The following is a 19,501-nucleotide window of genomic DNA, read 5'->3' on the forward strand; positions in this document are numbered from 1 at the left end:
AAGGCGTCCCTTTTTTTTAAAGATTTTATTTATTTATTTGACAGGCAGAGATTACAAGCAGGCAGAGAGAGAGAGAGGAAGAAGCAGGCTCCCTGCTGAGCAGAGAGCTGGATTCAGGGCTTGATCCCAGGACCCTGGGATCATGACCCAAGCCGAAGGCAGAGGCTTTAACCCACTGAGCCACCCAGGCGTCCCTAAAACTAAGTTTGTTAATATGAAATTGTTAAAATATTTGTTTTAGGGATGCCTGGGTGGCTCAGTCGGGTTAAGCATGGGGCTCCCTGCTTCGCCCTCTCCCTTGGCCCCTCCCTGCTGCTCAAGCTGTCTCCCTCTTTCTGTCTCTCTCTCTCAAATCAACAAAATCTTTAAAAATAAATAAATAAATAAAATCATGGTTTGTAATATTTCCCAAATGCTCTATAATTAGCATGCATTATTTCTATAACAGACATTATTTAAATATTTCAAACTGCATACATTCTGATTAATTGCCATAATTTTTTAACTTCTCCCTGATTTTATTTATAACGAATCAAGGGAGCTAGAATTTCTACAAGAAGGGGAAGCAAGAAAAGAAAGCAAATATATGACAATTTTGTTCCAGGATCTGAGTCTTGATGGAGAAATCCCCTAGTTGTGGAACTGTACCAAAATTCCATTAATGTCATCACACTCCTTTCAACAGTACACCAGAAACTTACAGAGGGCTCTGCTGGCATCAGGGAGTTACAGAGTCTCCTAACCACTTGAGTCCCCATCTTCGGAGTCCCTAGAAAAGCCGGATCAGGGCCACCTTAAAATAGGAAGAGGGACAATGTACAAAAATACTGGACAAGAAAAAAAATTCCAAAGCTAAACCAATCTACTAGTGTCAGGCCCCTGCCCCGAATCTATCAATTTATGTCATCTACAAGTTTCAGAAATGGGACCCTGGTCAGAAGGAAATCCAGCCAAAGATATTATAACCACAACAGGGCTATCCCAGGAGTATTTTAAAAACTAGCCACTTAGACTTAACAGTAATAAAGGAAAGACCAATGCTTCCCTATCAGTCAAGCAAGAATGCATTTTCCCTCCTCCCTAAGATAATCAGTCAATGACCACAGTAAGAATTCTGAAGACAAGACAGATAAATACTGGGAGTTCTTCTTATAGCATGCACTTCCATTCATCCTCAGGAATTCCTTTTAACCTAGAAGGACTGTATTAATATTTTAAAGCAGAAATTTTTACATAGCACTTTAAGTCTACAAAGTGTTATCACCTACATCATTGAATTTGACCATCATAGTAAACCACCGTTGGAAATAAAGTTCACGGTATTCCGTCCCAGCTAATAATAAACAGGCTAGGGAGTTACTTCGCCAATTAGTATTGGAAGAAGTTTTCTAGCCACTTCTTCCAAGTCGACTTGCACTAGGTCTGTGCCAGAGAACAGGCCAGGAAAATGATGATAATGATGATAACGACAGCTTACATTTGACTACACACTATGTACAGTTCCAAGTGTTTTAAATACTCACAAAAGTTCTATGAAGTCGATACTATGATTACCAACTATTTTGTGCTGTGATTCCATTTTCACGAAGTACTATGTCTGTCTTAAGGAATCGCCCCTCTAAGGGATAAATCAAGGAGCATCGGTATTTGGGGAGGATGGCATACAGACTGAAAGGGCACGTCTCCAAGCTCTGAAAGTCTGAATCAGGAACTGCACCCTAAGAACCTGTAAGGCTCAGAACCTGAAACTTCTGCCGCCTCCTTTCCAGCGACGCCCCCACCCCCACCCCTCCGTGTGTCCCCCTTTCTGATCTGGACGCTCAGCCAGTGGTAAGTATATTTTCCAGGCACGTCCCCTCTGCTCTCCCCCCCAACACACACACATTTCAGCACCTACCTCTTAAATCCTCGGAGCTTCTGGTTCAGCATCTCTGCCCCCCTCGCCCTTCTGAGCTCGGCCTCCTCCTGATACAGCGTTGCCGCTGCGTTCCCGATGCCATGGTGACGCGAGGCCGGCCCCCACCCAGCCCCGCCCAGCCCCGCCCACCTCCGCCCACCTCCCTGCCGGCGCGAGCCAGCCCTGGACAACCTAGGCCCCGCCCCCTGCCAGGCTGGCTCCGCCTCCTAAAGGCCCAGACCGCCTCCCCAGCAGGCCTTGACCCCGTCTCCTGCCTCCTTGACCCGCTTCCTGCGGGCCAACTCGGCCCCCCAAATGCCGGGACTGGCCCAGGGAGCTCCGCCTCCTGCAGATACGAACCCGCCTCCTGGGCATCCAAACTGCAACCCGGCTCCGCCCCAGCCAAAGCCTGTGTGGTTCCCGCGGAGTGTTGGGATCTATTGGTTGCCCTCAGGCTGAGCGAGACCTGCTTCTCTGACGTAGAGCCGACAGACCCCCACCCCGGAAAACGCACCAGCCACGTTCCTTCTGCGATTTATTGATCCCAGCGGCTCCGCACCTGCGAGAGCCCACAGTCCAGTGAAGGGGAGTTTCCGGGCCGTGCAGTACTGTCAGGGACTTGTACTGGTAACCCACGGTCAGCCTCAGCCCCTGGCCTCGTTTGTCTGTCTGGCTTCTGGCACCCTTGACCCAGCCACCGAGGGAACTGCCCAAGCCAGCTCTGGGGGCTGTGCGCAAGAGTCGGGATGCTTTCCCAGAGCACCTCTCCTTCTTCAGCTTGGGCGTTTAAGGTGTGTAGAAGAGACGCCCTTAAATTAATCCCAACAAAACCAGGTCAAGTGCTGGGGCAACCTGTCCTAATCAGTGCTTTTCTTGAAAGCAGGAGCCGAGGTAGGGGCCAACAGACTTCCGGCAGCTCCTCCTAGCCCCCGTCATTTTGTGGAACTCCGTCCACCCTGGCTAGCCCCAATACAACTCCAAGCTAATGGTGGCAAAGAAGACAATAGGCTTAGGGAAGGGGGCAAGACTGGGAGCACTCGAAAGGGCTCTGGAGTTCTTGAAAACGCGGCAGCCATTGCTGGGGTGCCAGCCACTTCCCCAGGGCAGATTCTCCCCAAGGGTGAAGGGATGGAAACAGGTCCGTCCTCCCCAGCGCTCACACTAGGGTCCCGTTCTTGCTGTCATAGCGCGGTGTGGCCTGGGGGAAGCGGAGGGTGGCATACTGCGTAGCATTTTCTGATTGCAGGTGTTTCACCTCCCGAGCAGAGCGCGGCTGGGTGGAGCTGCACACTTGAATGTCTGCGTAATGCAAGCTGCTCTCCTTCAACCTGAGGCCTTGACTCCGCTCCTGAGTCGCCGGCTTCTCGAACACCTGTTCATAAATAGGTCCTCTTGTGTCATGGGCCTGCAAGAGACAGACAGCATTAAGGGACATTCTTGGCTTGCTTTTGCCCCTCACCCACAAAGCAGGGCCAGTGATTCTGATGTCCCTTCGCTTGGCTCCTTGGAGGGGCAGAACCAGCAAGTTCTGGTTGAAGATAACTGAGATGTGTGGCAGGGTGTAAAAGCTGAGTCCTCAGATCCCTGGTGGGAGCAGCCCCCTGGAAGGGGCAGAGGCCGGTCATTACCTTTACACTATTCTGCTGCTGCTGCTGCTGCTGCTGCTGCTGCTGCTGCTGCTGCTTCGGGGCCCGTCTTGCTTGGCTTCCTAAGAGGAAGAAACCCAGCTTAAATTCATTCTCTCTTCCTTGTCTCTACTGAGATTGCCCTCTTCGAATCTCAAACTATTTCGGTGGGCTTCTAACTAATCTCCTGCCCCGGCTCGCACCTCTTTCACTGCTGCCCTTCCCACGTCCAGACTCCTGTCATGCTCTGTGCATAAGATCTTCCATCCTCATTTTCACCGGCGCCTAACACAGTGCAGCAGGTACATGTTGAGAGCCCTTTATATGCCAAGCGGTGTGGCACGTTCTGGGGCTAGAAGGAGGAGCAAGCGATTTCCTCTGCCTCAGGGAGCTTACAGTCTACTATACAGACTATTCCTACAGTGCTCAGCCACACCAAACAGTCAGTCAACTCAGCCCCTTGTTTCTTTCCTCTTTCTCTTTCTTCCTTTCTTCCCCCTCTTTTCTCTTCTCTCCTTCTTTCCTTCCTTCCTTCCTTTTTCTTTCTTTCTTTCTCTTTCTGTTCTTTCTTCTACATGAGGTAATGGCACTACCCACCTTTTTCTTCACTGCTCCTCTTCCAGCTTGAGGACTTGCTACTGTTCCCTTGACATTGGTGTTTTTTCCCATTCTCCTACCGTACGAGTGTGAATCTTACAGCACTGGTAGATTGCATCGCATTTGTTTATGTGTAAATAAGTCTCTTAAACTTGATTTTGAGCTCTTCGAGGACTGAGACTGTGTGTCCTTGTGCCTCTCTTGCCTCCTTGGGACCCAGCAGAGTGCCCCACATACACTGTAAGTGCTCAGTTAATTTTTGCTGGGTGAATGAAAGAACACACAACCAACCTTGCCACTCTAAGATAATGGAAAGGATGAGACCCAGCGTTTTAGAGCTGGTCTGGAAACCCTGAAGATTTTCTCTGGTGTACTATCTCCCTTCACCCCTTCCAAGGCTACTTCTCTTTTTCATTCTTATGCCCTTTCCAAAGACACCGGTTCTGCGTCTTCTCTTCTCTAATTCAACCACTCCGAGCCCCCATCCCCAACACCCAGTTACCTGTTTTCTTTTTCCTCTGGGAAGTTGATGGGCAGCTCCTGTAAAAAGAAACACAGATCATCCACGTGTAAGAGTCCTGGCCTCAATCTTCTCACCTTCATCATTTGTTCTGTGGTCTCCTTAACATTCTAGGATGACCCTCTCACTTCCCTCAAAGATTCACCCTAAGTCAGCCTGAAAGCATTTATCAGGGGTACCACATCTCTCCCACAAAGGATGGTTCTGGAAGGTGGAGTGGTACAACTGACATAACCAAACCCAAAATACAGCCTCAGGCAACCAGACACAACATGCCAGGAATATAGCTGGGTTGAGGGCTATTCTGGGATTGTCTAACAGGCTAATCCCAGCAGAGGGCAAGGGAAACCTGCCAAATTATGGGATATTCCTGGATTCAGAGACCCTCTTGCTGCCGCTTCTGTGCTTTTTTTTTTTTTTTTCAGGGTCTCTGCCATAATGGGGTTCTCACTCTGGGAGTCACAGAAGCTGCCACAATGAGGGCTAACAAGTTAGGACCCCTCAAAGCCCTTTTCTAGCAGGTGATCTCCCTCCCTGCTTCCCTGTCCTTGTTTTTAATTAACAGAGAAAGTGAGAGATATTTAACCTTTAACACACACAGCACAGGGAGCTCTGAATTTGGTGAGTGACTCAGCTACCTTGTCCTCGCTGCAGGACAGACCTCATTTCTGAGCTGTAGGACAGACTCATTTCGGAACCTCTGGGGTCCCCAGTGGAGCCAGTGTGTCTACGTGATTGTCAACTGCGTGATGACCAGAGAAAAACATTTGTCTGAGGAAATAGGCTGAATAGTTTGGGGCTTACTCCAGATGCTTTTTCTTGCTAGTACATTTCCAAACTCTCACCGGAGCCAACCCTGTCTGAGTGACTTCTGTCTCCATAAGGAAATTTCCTCCTTTTGCTAACTGAAAAGAAAGAGAGAGAGAGAGGGAAGGAAACTTCTAGATCATGTCTATTTTACTACTGTGGGAAAATCATGATTTTCCCACTTTGTATTTGACAAAGGCTTCTGTTCTGGTTTGATTTTTGGTTTTAATGCAGCTTGCTGAGTTGAAAGCAGATAGAATTACCATCTGAAGTTTACAGGTGGTTCAGAAGAAAAGCTGTGAAACCACTTTTAGGTCTTTCTACTCCTTCTACTTCCGCATTTCCTTTTCTATCTTTTTTTCTCCCTCCTTCCTTCCCTCCCTCTTCTTTCCTTCCTTCCTTTTTTCTTTTCTCTTTCTTTCTCTCTCTCTTCCTTCCTTGCTTTCTTTTTTCTTTACCTCACTCAAGTCATAGCCTTACCCTAGCCTCTAATTTCTTGTCCCTTGTCGCCACTGTTCTCCTACTTACTTCTACTTAAATGGATGAAGAGAACATAAATTCTAACGCAACAGATTAGGGCGGCCCTATTTTAGTGAATGGAGCCTGTTCCCAAGTCAGATGCTATACAATGCCTGGACACAACCTAAATGGAGTATTCTGGTAGACTCATAGCTGATAGGATTTGATTTTTAGTTCAGAGTTCAGAAAACGAGACGGGCACTTTCCGATATTGGTAGTATGAATAAAAATTGGCTCAGTTTTCCTGGAATACAATTGACAAGAAGTATAAGGAAGCCTAAACATAAAGTGTGTACCCTCTGATGTAGCAATTCCATGTCCTAAGAAGTAAGCAGGCACAAATATGGATGCTTGTTGCAGGATTATTTACAATTGTAAAGAACAGGAAACATCCTTTACATCCAGTATCAGGAACTGACTAATAAAGGACATCTCCACTAAAGGGACCATTGTACATCCATTTAAGAAACATGTTGGAGGGCGCCTGGGTGGCTCAGTGGGTTAAGCCGCTGCCTTCGGCTCAGGTCATGATCTCAGGGTCCTGGGATCGAGTCCCGCATTGGGCTCTCTGCTCAGCAGGGAGCCTGCTTCCTCCTCTCTCTCTGCCTACCTCTCTGCCTACTTGTAATCTCTCTCTGTCAAATATATAAATAAATCTTTAAAAAAAAAAAAAAGAAAAAAGAAACATGTTGGAAGAACATCTAATAGCATGGAAAATCTTACTCTTTAAGTTAATAAGAGGATAATAAGGCAAGTTTTGGGATAAAAGCTATGCACCTAGGTATTTCAAAAGGATTACACGAGGTGACCTTTCCGAGTCATTGGCTGTGTGGGGTAGGGTGGCCTGAGCCGGGGGTTCTATGCTGAGATGCTTCAAAGCTTTGTTGAAAATGTTTGGATTCCCATGAAGGCCCACTCTGCCTCAGTTTATATGGGGGTGAGGGGCTTCACCGTATATAAAATCAGGATTGCTAATAAAAGATAAAGTTTTGAAACCTTGGAGTCCTGCACCGGCGCATGGTCATCCCTGATCAGCTTTACTGGGACTCTGCATCAGGTGGAACGTCAGTCTGGCTGTGAGTCTCAGCCAGCTCTGTTAGGGGGGGAACACGGAGCATTGCTGTACACTCTGTACACTTGTAGACATGTTGTTTCCTTTGTGGCATGGATAACTGTAACTATGAGGTACACCAAAAAAAAAAAAAAAAGGGATTACATGGAAATAGACTAAAATGTTTTCGTCATTTATAGTTGCTATAAATATATTTAGAATATTTTTTTTATATTTTTAAAAGATTTTATTTATTTATTTGACAGACACAGATCACAAGTAGGCAGAGAGGCAGGCAGAGAGAGAGGGGGAAGCAGGCTCCCTGCTGAATGGAGAGCCCAATGCGGGGCTCAATCCCAGGACCCTGAGATCATGACTTGAGCTGAAACCAAGAGTCGAACACTTAACTAACTGAGCCACCCAGGCACCCCTTGTCCTACTATTTATTTTAAGAAGGAAAAAAATTGTTTTGGTTAGAATATTGGGGGTAGTGTTTCTAGCCAGGCTCTAGAGTCAGATAGACTAGCTGTATGACCAGCAAGTTTTTAGCTCCCTCAGGCTTTCATTTTCTTATTAATAAAATGAGGATAACAGTAGAGCCTAAACCCCATGAACTACTGGAGGTATTATGTTAAAAAAATGTAAAATACTCATTTAGGTGCCTGACATATGATGAGCATCAGTAAAAGCTGACTGCTATGATTCAACACCACTAGAGGAAGAACTTACCAAAAATGAAGACTATGAAAACTTTGAACAAAGGAAGTGAAAGAACCTGTGACACCCTTTCTGCAGAAATTCTTGGATGTCGAGGTGCCTGGCTGGCTCAGTTGGATGAGTATCCAACTCTTGATTTCGGCTCCGGTGATGATCTCAGGGTCATGGAGTCAAGCCCTCCATCAGGCTCTTCATTCAGTGCAGTCTGCTTTCCCTCCACCCTTCCCCTCATCACACTTTCCCTCTCTCTCTCTCTCTCAAATCTTTGAAAAAAAAATTCTTAGCTATCCTTAAGTGTCCTATGTCTATGGGACATCTCAGAGTTTAAAAAAGTACCTCTCACCCTGTCCTGATAACATTCTGAGAATCTCATTATTGTTTCCATTTCACAGATGGGCCAACTGAGGACCTAGAGTTTTGGTTTCTTACTCAAGAAGGCAGGAGCCAAATTTCCCATTATCACTATGTCTTCTGTACCTGTCATTATACCTGGCACATATAGGCATTCAATAAAATATTTGTTTAATAAATGAATGAGTGGCTTAATAAATGAATGAGTTTAATAAATGAATGAATGAGTAGTTTAATAAATGAATGAGTATTAAACAAATAAAATATTTGTTTAATAAATGAATGAGTAGGACTGGAATCCAATGTACCGATTCCAAATCACATGGGCTTTTCAATGTACCTTATCTATTTCTCTAAATATAAGGATGATTTTTTTTCATGAGCAAGACATCCTCAAGACTGAACCAGGCATGGAAGGTATAAATAAGAAAACAGCAAACAAGATAAAACCAGGTCGGGGGTTTAGAGTGATTTACACTTCTGGAAAAGAACAGGTAAAACACCACAAATAAATTATTGTGAGGCTTTCACATATCCTCTGCTCTTCAACTCTATGATCTGAACAACATAGGTCATGTTATCTATATTGTATACATGAAGAAAAAGAGAAGTTACAGGACTTGCCTAAGGGCACACAGTAGTAAATGTGGAAGCTGTATTCAAATAGTCCTTAGGCGTTCTCTGTCACCCCATTTCTGCCCTTTTAAGTGACATTGCTCCAAAGTCGATTTCCTTGATTTGGGAGGCAATATTAAGTAGTGGTTGAAAGCACAGGCTCTGAAGTCCGAAGGGCCTGGGTTGGAATGTTCGTTTGTTTGCTCACTGGCCATGTGACCTGGGACAAGTTAACTTCCCTGAGCCTCAGCTTCTCAGCTGTTTGAAACAGGACACGTAAGGCCACCTCCCTCATAGCATCGTTGGAAAGAGATTGTTTGAAAAGTGCCCGGAGGGTAGTAAGCTCTGCTAGAAAGATGATTATCCTCCGGGGAAGAAAGGAAAGGAGAGGAAGACGAGAGAACCCATGCCAATTCACCATTCCGGCCCTGCCCTGGCCCCTCCACAGTCAGCAGGCTTGGCTGTGTTTTCTGAAGCTTTCTGAAAGGAGGGAAGACAGAAAGAGGTAAAGCTCCGGTGGGGCACCCGGAGACGTGCCAGACAGAGGGAGGCGGCAGTGGGAGGGCAGTCGAGAACTATCAGCAGGCTTTCTCTTATCCCTGGGCCTCCACGTCCACCTTCCACTGACAGAGACCTTCCCCTCCACCCCCAGCCCCTACTCACCAGCTTCCCGCGCAGCAGAGCTGGTTTCCCATGGTGCTCTGTCTCTGAGGGAGGCCAGCTGTTTTCTATGTGTAGAGGCTGGTGTATTTCCTGGTTCCTGGTTCAGCTTTCAATAGCTGCTCCCAGTGAGTCTGTCAGTGTCAGATTTCAACCTAGCAGGTTGGACTTTGGAAGCCACCTGCTGGAGTGATTCCCAGGTGACTTGTTCCCAGCCAAAGGGTAGAGGAACACACATGGGCTCCAGGTGAGAACCATCTCACCTTTGGGATTTGGAGCTGCTTTGATGAAGCCATGAACTTTGAGCTTCAGGCTTCAGTGAAAAGAAACGTGAGATAGAAAAGAGCTCTGGGTTTCCTTAGGAAGTGTTTTTTCTACTACCTCACAGTCATTGAAATTATCTTCTATAATGGAATGAAGAGTCTTACTTACGTTTCCCCAGCACGACTCAGGTTTAATGGAGTTTCACTTTCAACATGACCAGTATCAGTTTCTAATTATCCCTGTCTAGAATCTGGGTTTGAATACTGGAGTCTCTTGGAAACTTAAATTTGGGGACATGGATTCCTTTTATATTCTCCCTTGCTTTTGGAATTAATGTGGGCAAATCACTTTTATCTACGAGGGTGAAAGAGAGGTCTCAACTCATTGCCTAATCCCCTTTCTGGTCAAAAATCATATGATTCTACAATTGGAATGGCCTCAGCACTTCCTGACCACTTACTTCCTCATGCCCAGTACAGAACTATGGAAGCTCCACTCCCACAATCCAGCTTCTCCTTCCAGCCACCCAACGTCAGACTCATTCCACTCTCTCCAACGAGTAAGCTGCAGATGAGAAAATCCCTCTGTAGAAACTAGGGGCTCTGGGAGAATCTGTGAAACCTGCCGGGCTCACATGGGAAGCTTTCACTAAGTCCTAGCTACTGTTACTGCTTCTTGTTCTCAGCTACTTGCTGGATGGCAAAGCATCTACTTTACTATTTTGTGCTGGATCATCTCACTAGCCTCTTGCTTCCTGGTTATGCTTCTGCCCAGCAATTCCTTCCGTATTCTACCATTAACTGTATTCTTTTCATCCTGATAACCCAAACATCCTAGCCTGGCATTCAAAGCCCTCCACAATCTGGTTCCTTTTCAGCCACATTCCTCTAATATAAAGAAAAACACCAAAGAGATTTTATGAACAGAAACTCCAGGGTGCCTGGGTGTCTCAGGGGGTGAAGCCTCTGCCTTTGGCTCAGGTCATGATCTCAGGGTCCTGGGATCGGGCCCCGCATCGGGCTCTCTGCTCAGCAGGGAGGCTGCTTCCCCTCTCTCTCTGCCTGCCTCTCTGCCTACTTGTGATTTCTCTCTCTCTCTCTAATAAATAAATAAATAAATACATCTTTAAAAAAAGAAAGAAAGAAAGAAACTCCAAAGCAATCAATAGTGTATTGTGGTACCCAGAAAGCCTGATACATCTTAAGCAGCATTAATGGAATTCTGGAGTGATAAGCAAGGGTACTGATGATTCCAGTAAAGTCTGTTCCAGTCAGCCTGTGATTGAAATAATAATTTTACGTCTACATGTTGAATTTCAAGTTACATTGTCGAAAGGCAGTGTGTTCAAGAGAAAGTTGTCTAAGCAATAAGTGGTTTGGAAAGTCCTAGGGGCACCTGGCTGGCTCAGTGAATAGAGCATGCAACTCTTGATCTCAGGGTCATGAGTTTGAGCCCCACATTGGGTGTAGAGATTACGTAAATAAATAAATAAACAAACTAAAAAAAAAAAAAGTCCTATAGAATATGGTTAAAAGAATTAGGTATGTTTACTTGGGAAAGAGAAGCCTTAAGGGGATGGGATGGTTATTTTAAAAAATCTTCAAGGGACTCCCAAGTGAAAGATGGATTGCATTGATTTTTTTGGACATAACTAGACCAGTGAGCAGAGGTTACTAAAGTGAAGATTTGGAATTAACAGAAGGAAGAATTTGTAAGAAATACATCCAAAAAGTTCCGATGAAGAACTGCCAACAAGAACTTAGGAAGTTCTAAGTTCTCTGTCACTTAAAATGTCCCAAGAGGAAGTTGACTAATAGTTGTAAAAGAATTTCAGTGGTATGGGGATATGGACTAAATGAGAAGTTTCAGATTTTTTTTTTCCTAGCTAAGGAGCCCTCTCTTTGAAATAAAGCTCGCATAAAAATAACAATTCCAAAATAGATCAATGGAAGTGGTTCTGGTTGAAGTCCGAAGAGGAGCCTTTCTAGTTTCTTTTTCTTCTCAGTTAGATTAAGGTTCTAGAGAGTAGACAATAAAAGATCATGTTTTTAAAAAATCTGTGTTTAGGGGTCCCTGGGTGGCTCAGGGGGTTAAAGCCTCTGCCTTTGGCTCAGGTCATGATCCCAGCGTCCTGGGATCAAGCCCTGAATCGGGCTCTCTGCTCAGCAGGGAGCCTGCTTCCCTTCCTCTCTCTCTCTCTGCCTGCCTCTCTGCCTACTTGTGATCTGTGTCTGTCAAAAAAATAAATAAAATCTTTAAAAATAAATAAATAAAATCTATATTTATAATGTATATCCACCATAGTGTATTACTTGGGGGTTGAGAAACATTTGTTGAATGAATGGATGAACAAATTAATATATCCATTGTTATTTCTCTGAGGCATGCTTTCATTTTTAATAAATGGTAACGCTTTAACCAAGAAGTGAATTCACTGAGTGAGGGCTCTTATCTTGGGAATCCACAAATCCCTAAGGAGGGGTGTATGAGTGGAACTCAAGAGCTGTGTGAACCTCTTCAAACGGTAAGGCAAATTTGATAGCATGTGTATTTTGTCCCATAAGAGGACCTATTCCTTTTGCTAGGTTTTTCAACTGGGTCTGTAACCTAAGGTTCAGAATCAACCACTTTAATGGAAGATGTCCACCACAACTATAAAACACATAGTTGGGGGCAAGGAGATCCTCTGACACTCCTCAAATCAGACACGTGCCTGAACGACACAGTAACCGAGGAGTCAGACAACCACGCTTTCCTGAACACACCGTGTCCCTGGTATTAAGACTCTGCTTTCAGTTGGGATGCCTGGGTTTCTGTCAGTTAAGCATCTGCCTTCAGCTCAGGTCATGATCTCAGGGTCCTGGATCCAAGTCCCGCATGGGGCTCCTTGCTCTGCGGGGAGCCTGCTTCTTCCTCCAGCGGGCTGCTCACCTTGCTTGTCAGTCACAATCTCTCTCTGACATTTAAAAGAAAAAAAAAAAAAAAAAAAGACTGCTTCCAAAGGAGGGCTCCCTGGCCATCGTCACCACACAAACAGCCCTGGTCCCCCTGCATTTAGTCTTTAATTGGGTGGGTGATTCAGGAATTCCTCTCTTTGGGATGTTCCAAGATTAGAAACAAATGCTTTCTGTCACAGGCCTCCCATATGCACAGTTTGGAGCCACTGTGTGGTTTGGTGACAATGGCAGAGGCTTTGTGTCTGTGCCCTGTGTATGCATACTCCATCGCTCAGAATTAGAGACCATTTTCAGTGGACAGACCTTACTCTGGGAAAACAGGGCTTTAGGCAACTCTCTCCAGCCTAAAACTGTTTTCCCAACCCCTACCCAAAACAGGCCAGACAGGCTGGAGACCCTTGTTTTTGTGTCTCTAATCACCAGCTCAGACAGTGCCCTCTGGGCTGTTTGGACGGCATATCCCTTTTCCCTCCCAGGATCACTCTCTCTTTTGTTGCATTGTGAAAAAATTATGGCTAGGAATTTGATCTGGAGCCAGTGTCAGCTTCCGGGTATGATCTCAGCATCCAAGTGTGAGCTCAGGGTGCTGTGACGTTGGGCACATCTAACTGAGGAGCTTTTTGTCTAGCTGGCTATGAGCCCCTCCCTCCCTGCCCATCCCATCGTCCAGGCCACAGAATGGGGAGCAGCACAAACACAGCCCTGAGATTTGGGTTTATTCACCTCCACCCAGAACTAAACCAAAGGCTATGACACGTCTCAAGGGACCAAACCATACATTGTGGGCCATGCACTTTGCCCTTCCCCCAAGGACACTGCTACCTCTGGGGTGGTGGGCAGCTGTTCATATCACGGTGGAGGTAGAAAAGGGTTCGCCGCAAGCCAGCTCCACGGCACTCAGGGCTCAACTCCAGTTGCCTCCTCCTCTTCCTCGGGATCAGGAGGTGCGGGGAGCAGGGAGATGTAGACCTCATTGACCTCTGTGTCCAAGTGTCGGCCACCCCGCGGTGCCTCCAGATTAAGGATGCCATCATGGGAGAGGGCAGCGCGGACCCGCCAAGGGTCCACATCAGCAGGCAAGACATAGGTGCGGCAGAACTCTCGGGACACGAAGCCGTGGCGGTCCAGGCGCTGGGGGTGCCGGGCAGACACTTCCAGCAGGTTGTCCACAGTCCTCACGGTCACCTCATCTGGGGTAAAGTGGCTCACATCCAGAAATGCCTGAAACTTGCCCTCACTGAGCCTAAGCTCAGAGGCCCCTGCCCTGCTGCCCTCACCAGCTGCGGTGGCTCGGGGCCGGACATAGTAGCCATGGTAGAGGGTGGGGGCCAGGATCTCTTCTGGCAGAAGGCCTGAGGGGCAGAGAGAGAAGACAAGAGGCAGGTTGCAGGAGGATGAGGTGGGAACAGGGTGAAGTGAGGAGATCAGGAGATAAGGGTGTGGGAGAGAAGCCAGGGAGGCCAGAGAAGTAGGAAAAGGAGGCAGGGGCACACAGCGGCTACAAGGTGGCAGCTGCAAAGAGGGGACCAAGTTAGAGAACGAGACAGGGGTGGAGGAGGGCAAACCAAACAGGGACCCGGTGGGCAGAAGGGGAACAAGAAGGCACACCAAGGGGGACAGGGGCAGGTATCTGAGCCTTGTGGGCAAGGCATCTGCACCGAGGTCGGTAGGAAGGGGACAGAGCCCTGCTTGGCGGGGGCGGAGGGGGAGTCTGGGGTGGGAGATGGCTCGCCCCAGGAGTTCAGTTAAGCCCAGAGTGGGGTGGAGGCCAGTACCGTTGGGAGGTCAGCCCGGAATGTCAGGAGGTGGGGGTGGGAGGCAAGGGGGTGGCGTCTGTGCCATACCTTCTCCGAAGCGCTGCTCGCCCAGGCGGCTAGGGTTGGCAAATTCGTACTCGGTGGTGGCCGGGTGGGCATGTGGCACCGAGCGGCCCGACATGGCTGCAGAGGCGTCCGAGGCCCTGATCCGAGGTGCAGCCCCAACGGAGCAGCGACCCCTCCAGCTGGCTGGAGAGCCAGGGCTCGGTCGGAGGTGGGGGCGGGGTCTACACCACCCAAAATAGTGCGGAGCCTGCGGGGGAGGGGCGGAGAGCAGGGCCCCTGAGCGCCAGCGACAAGTGTGTGACCAGCGCCGCCTGGACCCCCGTGCCCTCCCCTGCACACCCTTCAGCTGTCGTGGGCGGCCTAAGGGGACAGCTGGGGGTCCTGGCTGGGCAGCGAGCTGGGGAGGGGAGGCTGGTGCTGGAGGCCCTGAAGAGGACTAAGAGAGCCTTTTACAGTTTGCACATTTTCTACGCCTCCTCCAGCCTCCCTCCTCCCAGGCACCCTGCACCCTACTTCATAAAGTGTTCCTGGTTTTAATGTTCTGTGCGCTGTGTAGGATAAAAGATGCAAGAAACTTTCCCACCCTCTCTTTGGGGTGGGGTGAAGAGTCTTCTGCCCAGATTCATGTTAGGGTCCTCTCCTGGACTCCGGCCAACCTGGAGCATCACAGAGATGTGTGGCGCTGACTTGTTGGTGCTCAATGCTCTGCTCCAGGGACCCACAAAGGGTTAATGTCCCTGGGGCCTGGCCTAGGAAGATTCCAGTTCCTGCCCAGGCCCAAGATAGTTGCTGGCCCAATTCCCCTGGCATGGTAGGCTGGAGAGGAGGAGGGGGGGGCACACCACCCGCCTGCTTGGGATTCCTGACTCTGTTCCAGCTCCAGAACAGAGGCTGGTTGGGGGGCGGGGGGTGGCTGCCACTGGGTGTGGATGGAAAGCTAGTGAAACAAGACCAGGACAAGTCACCAGCCAGCTCAGACGTGTTTGTATTTCTCTTTTCTTAGCTCAGTGAGTACTGGGTATGTGTCACACTGCCAAATCCCCGATCACAAGTCTCCATGAACGGGCGGTGAGCTGGGATAATAAAACTCCTGACATCACCATTCCAGAAGCTTCACAAGACTGCGTATATAAGGGGCTGGCTGTAGCTGCAGCTGAAGGAGCTGACCAGCCAGCTGACCCCCTCCACTCACCTAGCCACCATGGACATCGCCATCCACCACCCCTGGATCCGCCGCCCCTTCTTTCCCTTCCACTCACCCAGCCGCCTCTTTGACCAGTTCTTCGGAGAGCACCTGTTGGAGTCTGATCTCTTCCCAACTTCTACTTCCTTGAGCCCCTTCTACCTTCGGCCGCCCTCCTTCCTGCGGGCACCCAGCTGGATTGACACCGGGCTCTCAGAGGTAAGTCTCTGCCAGGAAAGAAGAGCTCTTCCTGGAACCGCTTGGAAATATATCCATCTGCTCTCCTTTGTCTCCCTGCTTAAATCTGGCTTTGTCTCAGGGTCTTAGGCACTTGCATGTCCACCAGTGAAGACAGACTAGGCCACTGGTCCTTTCCCCCAGTTACCTGTTGGTACTGGATGCTGCACTGAATCCTACTGACTGCATTTTTCCCATATGCTGTGAAGATCATCTTCTATCCCCTAGCTTCTAAGTAGGGTGCCCCTTTCTGGTTCGGTCCATAAAGATCTACAAAGAAAGAGCTGCTTGCCTTCAGACTCCTTTGCTCACCTCTTCTAATATCTCATACCCCTGACAAATGTTAGCATCTCAAGTTTCAGAGTCAGGAAACGGTCCTGCCTCGTTCTGAGCTTTTTATCTCCACTGCATGGAGCAGGAGACAGCAAACACTATTTACTTTCTTTCTATGCCTTCATCTATGATTTTGCAGGTTTCTCAGAGCTGTGATAGGGCACTGACCTGGGTTCAGACCTAATGAGTAAAGAATGTAGGTCCAGTCTTGGGACCCCCCACTTGTCCTAAGAGGGTGGGAGAGTGGGATGAACAGATAAGGTTGACTGAGCTGTCACAGAGCACACTCTGGTTTAAAAATATTCAAGTGTGAGTAAACAGGAGCTGAGTGAGCAAGGGCTTTGGAAGGACAATCAGGGCCAGCAGAACATTCCAGATTGGGTGGGTGGGAAACTTGGCAGAGGCCTGAGTAAGAAGAAGGGGCCTTTGTCTCACAGACAAATGACAAGGCCAGGCATTGGGGTCAGAGAGGCAGCAGAAGCCATGACCTCTCCTCGTCATTGCTCCCCTGGGTGGCCAGTCTTCTCTCCTGTCCCTGTAAATAAAGTTTGGGTCTGATGACCATGCAGTATGGCTTGGGTACCACTGTGGTGGCTCCCGTGAACCAGAGAGCCATGTTTATTCATAAAGGGACTTTTAGCCAAAAACAGGAGGATAAACCCCCTGGACAGAAGGCAAGTCTACAGAATGAAGAGACTGCACTAAGGTCATCCACGTTCATACCATCTTTTCTCCTTTCCCTTCCCCTTCCCCCTCCACCGTGCTATTTCTAGATGCGCCTGGAGAAGGACAGATTCTCTGTCAACCTGGATGTGAAGCACTTCTCCCCAGAGGAACTCAAGGTCAAGGTGTTGGGAGACGTGATTGAGGTGCACGGCAAACATGAAGAGCGTCAGGTGTGTAGCTTGTTTTCTCTTCTGCTCATTCATCCAGTGCGTATCATACAGCGGACACTCCCATCAGCCCCTGAGCCTGGTGACTTTCTAGTCGTAAGCCATTAGGGTCTGGGACAGGGATCGACCTGCTGTTGTGTTTGGGCCAGAGAAGTCGAGTTTTGCTGTTTGTTTTGATTTGATTGCCTTAGATAGGATACATGGGAGGTTTATTTTCCATTTAATCCAGTGGTTTTTGGCTACCTTAGAATCACTAGGGGAATTAAAAAAAAAAAAGTTCCAGTGCTTAGACATATTCCAGACCAATTAAATCAGACTTTTTTAAAAAAAAGATTTATTTATTTATTTGACAGACACAAGTAGGCAGAGAAGCAGGCAGAGAGAGAGAGAGGGAAGCAGGCTCCCCACTGAGCAGAGAGCCCGATGTGGGGCTCGATCCCAGGACCCTGAGATCATGAACTGGGCCGAAGGTAGATGCTCAACCCACTGAGCCACTCAGGTGCCCCTAAATCAGAATTCTTTAAGGGGTTGACTTCAGACATCAGTATTTCCAAAAGCTCCCTGGGTAATTCTAATGTCTATTCAAAGTTGAGGACCGCGGATTCAGGAATCGTGGTTGTTGGACACCTGGTTACTTTACTTAATTAAATGAATTGTGTATACCCTGAAGGCTCTTGACTTTAGGACTTTGCTTTTAGAAGTTCCAGAATCCTCTCATCTTTAGCTCATCTAAAAGGCTGAACTACTTGATTTGCCTAAGTTTCAGAGCTGCACTCAGGAGCTAAAACCCTGGCGCCCATGTGGAAATCAGTTAAATGAGAGCCTATCTGCATAAATGCTTGAGATTCAGCTGGTGTAAAGGTTGGGTATAAAGTTTTCACAAAATTCTACACAATGAATTCTAGAGAATTCTAGAAGCAGGTAGTTTTTTAGCAGAATTCTAGAAAATGAGGAATGGCTTTTCTTTAGTTTCTGGGTGCGTTTTTAAATGAGTCTGCTTACTGATTATTGATAATTCAGATTCTCATGTATCAAACAGCATAATTTGAGGTCCTAGGGCTGTTTCAGTTTTGCTTATGTGATTTAAGTTTGGGTCATAGACCCCTTGGGTGAAGTGTTGTTGTTGTTTTTAGCAGTAGTCTTTTTGGTCTGGGACATTCTGGGACATTCTTGAGGAGTGAAGACAGTTTCTGGGCTTCCCTGGGGACTCAGATCTTCAATGCTGAATAATATTCCAGATCCTGTAGGCCCAACACTGATCTAAACCTTTGGGAAACACCCCTAAAAATTGCCATGCCTCAGTTTGGGGAGATTGGCAGTTTTGACTGTTTCAGATTTCTCAGGCTCTCATTGGTCAGTGACCACCTAGGCAATTTTTTTTTTTTAAGATTTTATTTATTTATTTGACAGAGAGAAATCACAAGTAGATGGAGAGGCAGGCAGAGAGAGAGAGAGAGGGAAGCAGGCTCCCCGCCGAGCAGAGAGCCTGATGCGGGACTCAATCCCAGGTCCCTGAGATCACGACCCAAGCCGAAGGCAGCGGCTTAACCCACTGAGCCACCCAGGCGCCCCGCACCTAGGCAATTTGATCTTAGCCCCAAACAGAACAGCTGTTGGGTTTTCTCTCTTGTTGCAATGGTGTATGGTCACACCTAAGGGGAAGGAGGATGTCTGAGTTCTGAAGTGGTGTGTTATTTCCTGTTCTTATCTCTCTTTTTCCTCATTCTCTTGGACTAGGATGAACATGGTTTCATCTCCCGGGAGTTCCACAGGAAATACCGGATCCCAGCTGATGTGGACCCTCTTGCCATTACTTCATCCCTGTCCTCTGACGGGGTCCTCACTGTGAATGGACCAAGGAAGCAGGCCTCTGGCCCTGAGCGCACCATTCCCATCACCCGTGAAGAGAAGCCTGCTGTCACTGCAGCCCCCAAGAAGTAGACGCCCTTTCTCCAACTGCATTTTTTAAAAGACAAAAATTTCCCCACCGGTGAATGAAAATCTTGTGATTAGTGCTGAAGCTTATTAATGCTAAGGGCAGGCCCAAATTATTAAGCTAATAAAATACCATTCAGCAACAGATAACTGTCTTGTGTTTGAATGTTCTGTGTTTTTTAAAATAATTTTTTAATAGATTTTATTTATTTATCTGACACAGAGAGAGAGCACATGTAGACAGAGAGGCAGGCAGAGAGAGAGAGGGAGAAGGAGGCTCCCTGCTGAGCAGAGAGCCCAATGTGGGGCTCGATCCCAGGACCCCGAGATCATGACCTGAAGGCAGAGGCTTAACCCACTGAGCCACCCAGGCGTCCCTGTTCTGTGTTTTCTAAAATAAATGTACCAAACAATGCAGAGCCATTAAATCAGTGCATTATGACTGTGAGGTCCTTGGGGATATTATAGTCAGAATGGCTATCTCCACTACTTACTAATAGTATAAATTTAGCAAGTC

General features: G+C 47.6%; 4 protein-coding genes and 1 long non-coding RNA gene across 9 annotated transcripts in view; 2 read left to right on the forward strand and 3 right to left on the reverse strand.

Moving 5' to 3' along the window:
- LOC132028432 (uncharacterized) overlaps window positions 1–1,824 on the forward strand; it is a 10,730-nt gene extending 8,906 nt beyond the window's left edge. The window contains exon 4 of the long non-coding RNA XR_009407441.1: window positions 1,608–1,824. This is a non-coding gene — a long non-coding RNA (uncharacterized LOC132028432). The remainder of the gene's footprint in view (window positions 1–1,607) is intronic.
- The window catches only part of DIXDC1 (DIX domain containing 1), a 70,894-nt gene extending 68,895 nt beyond the window's left edge, over window positions 1–1,999 (reverse strand). For 2 of the 3 annotated variants that reach the window (XM_059417137.1, XM_059417105.1), the window contains exons 1-2: window positions 1,898–1,999; window positions 702–793 (exon numbers count right to left, since the gene is read on the reverse strand). In XM_059417137.1, the coding sequence (XP_059273120.1) occupies window positions 702–758 (57 nt within the window). In that variant the 5' untranslated portion in view covers window positions 759–793; window positions 1,898–1,999. The remainder of the gene's footprint in view (window positions 1–701; window positions 794–1,897) is intronic. The other variant, XM_059417173.1, reaches the window with a different exon arrangement.
- A 420-nt stretch (window positions 2,000–2,419) lies between these two features.
- C1H11orf52 (chromosome 1 C11orf52 homolog) lies at window positions 2,420–9,571 on the reverse strand. Of its 3 annotated transcripts, none has more exons than XM_059417344.1 (4): window positions 9,363–9,571; window positions 4,622–4,659; window positions 3,526–3,605; window positions 2,420–3,302 (listed from the first exon to the last, which is right to left on the reverse strand). In XM_059417344.1, the coding sequence occupies exons 1-4, from the start codon at window positions 9,392–9,394 to the stop codon at window positions 3,054–3,056; spliced, it is 399 nt and encodes a 132-aa protein (XP_059273327.1). In that variant the 5' UTR covers window positions 9,395–9,571; the 3' UTR covers window positions 2,420–3,053. The 3 variants fall into 3 exon arrangements, with proteins under 3 accessions (XP_059273327.1, XP_059273335.1, XP_059273320.1); XM_059417352.1 differs by lacking the exon at window positions 9,363–9,571 and adding an exon at window positions 6,962–7,129; XM_059417337.1 differs by lacking the exon at window positions 9,363–9,571 and adding an exon at window positions 5,444–6,536.
- Window positions 9,572–13,279: 3,708 nt separating this feature from the next.
- Window positions 13,280–14,881, reverse strand: HSPB2 (heat shock protein family B (small) member 2). Its single transcript, XM_059417297.1, has 2 exons — window positions 14,425–14,881; window positions 13,280–13,932 (listed from the first exon to the last, which is right to left on the reverse strand). Exons 1-2 carry the CDS (start codon window positions 14,516–14,518, stop codon window positions 13,478–13,480), a joined length of 549 nt encoding a protein of 182 aa, XP_059273280.1. The 5' UTR covers window positions 14,519–14,881; the 3' UTR covers window positions 13,280–13,477.
- A 431-nt stretch (window positions 14,882–15,312) lies between these two features.
- On the forward strand, window positions 15,313–19,134 carry CRYAB (crystallin alpha B). The gene is made up of 3 exons (XM_059417309.1): window positions 15,313–15,805; window positions 16,930–17,052; window positions 18,787–19,134. The coding sequence occupies exons 1-3, from the start codon at window positions 15,605–15,607 to the stop codon at window positions 18,988–18,990; spliced, it is 528 nt and encodes a 175-aa protein (XP_059273292.1). The 5' UTR covers window positions 15,313–15,604; the 3' UTR covers window positions 18,991–19,134.
- Window positions 19,135–19,501: the final 367 nt, after the last annotated feature.

The sequence above is a fragment of the Mustela nigripes genome, chromosome 1 (assembly GCF_022355385.1).
Source record: "Mustela nigripes isolate SB6536 chromosome 1, MUSNIG.SB6536, whole genome shotgun sequence".
Lineage (NCBI taxonomy): Eukaryota > Metazoa > Chordata > Mammalia > Carnivora > Mustelidae > Mustela > Mustela nigripes.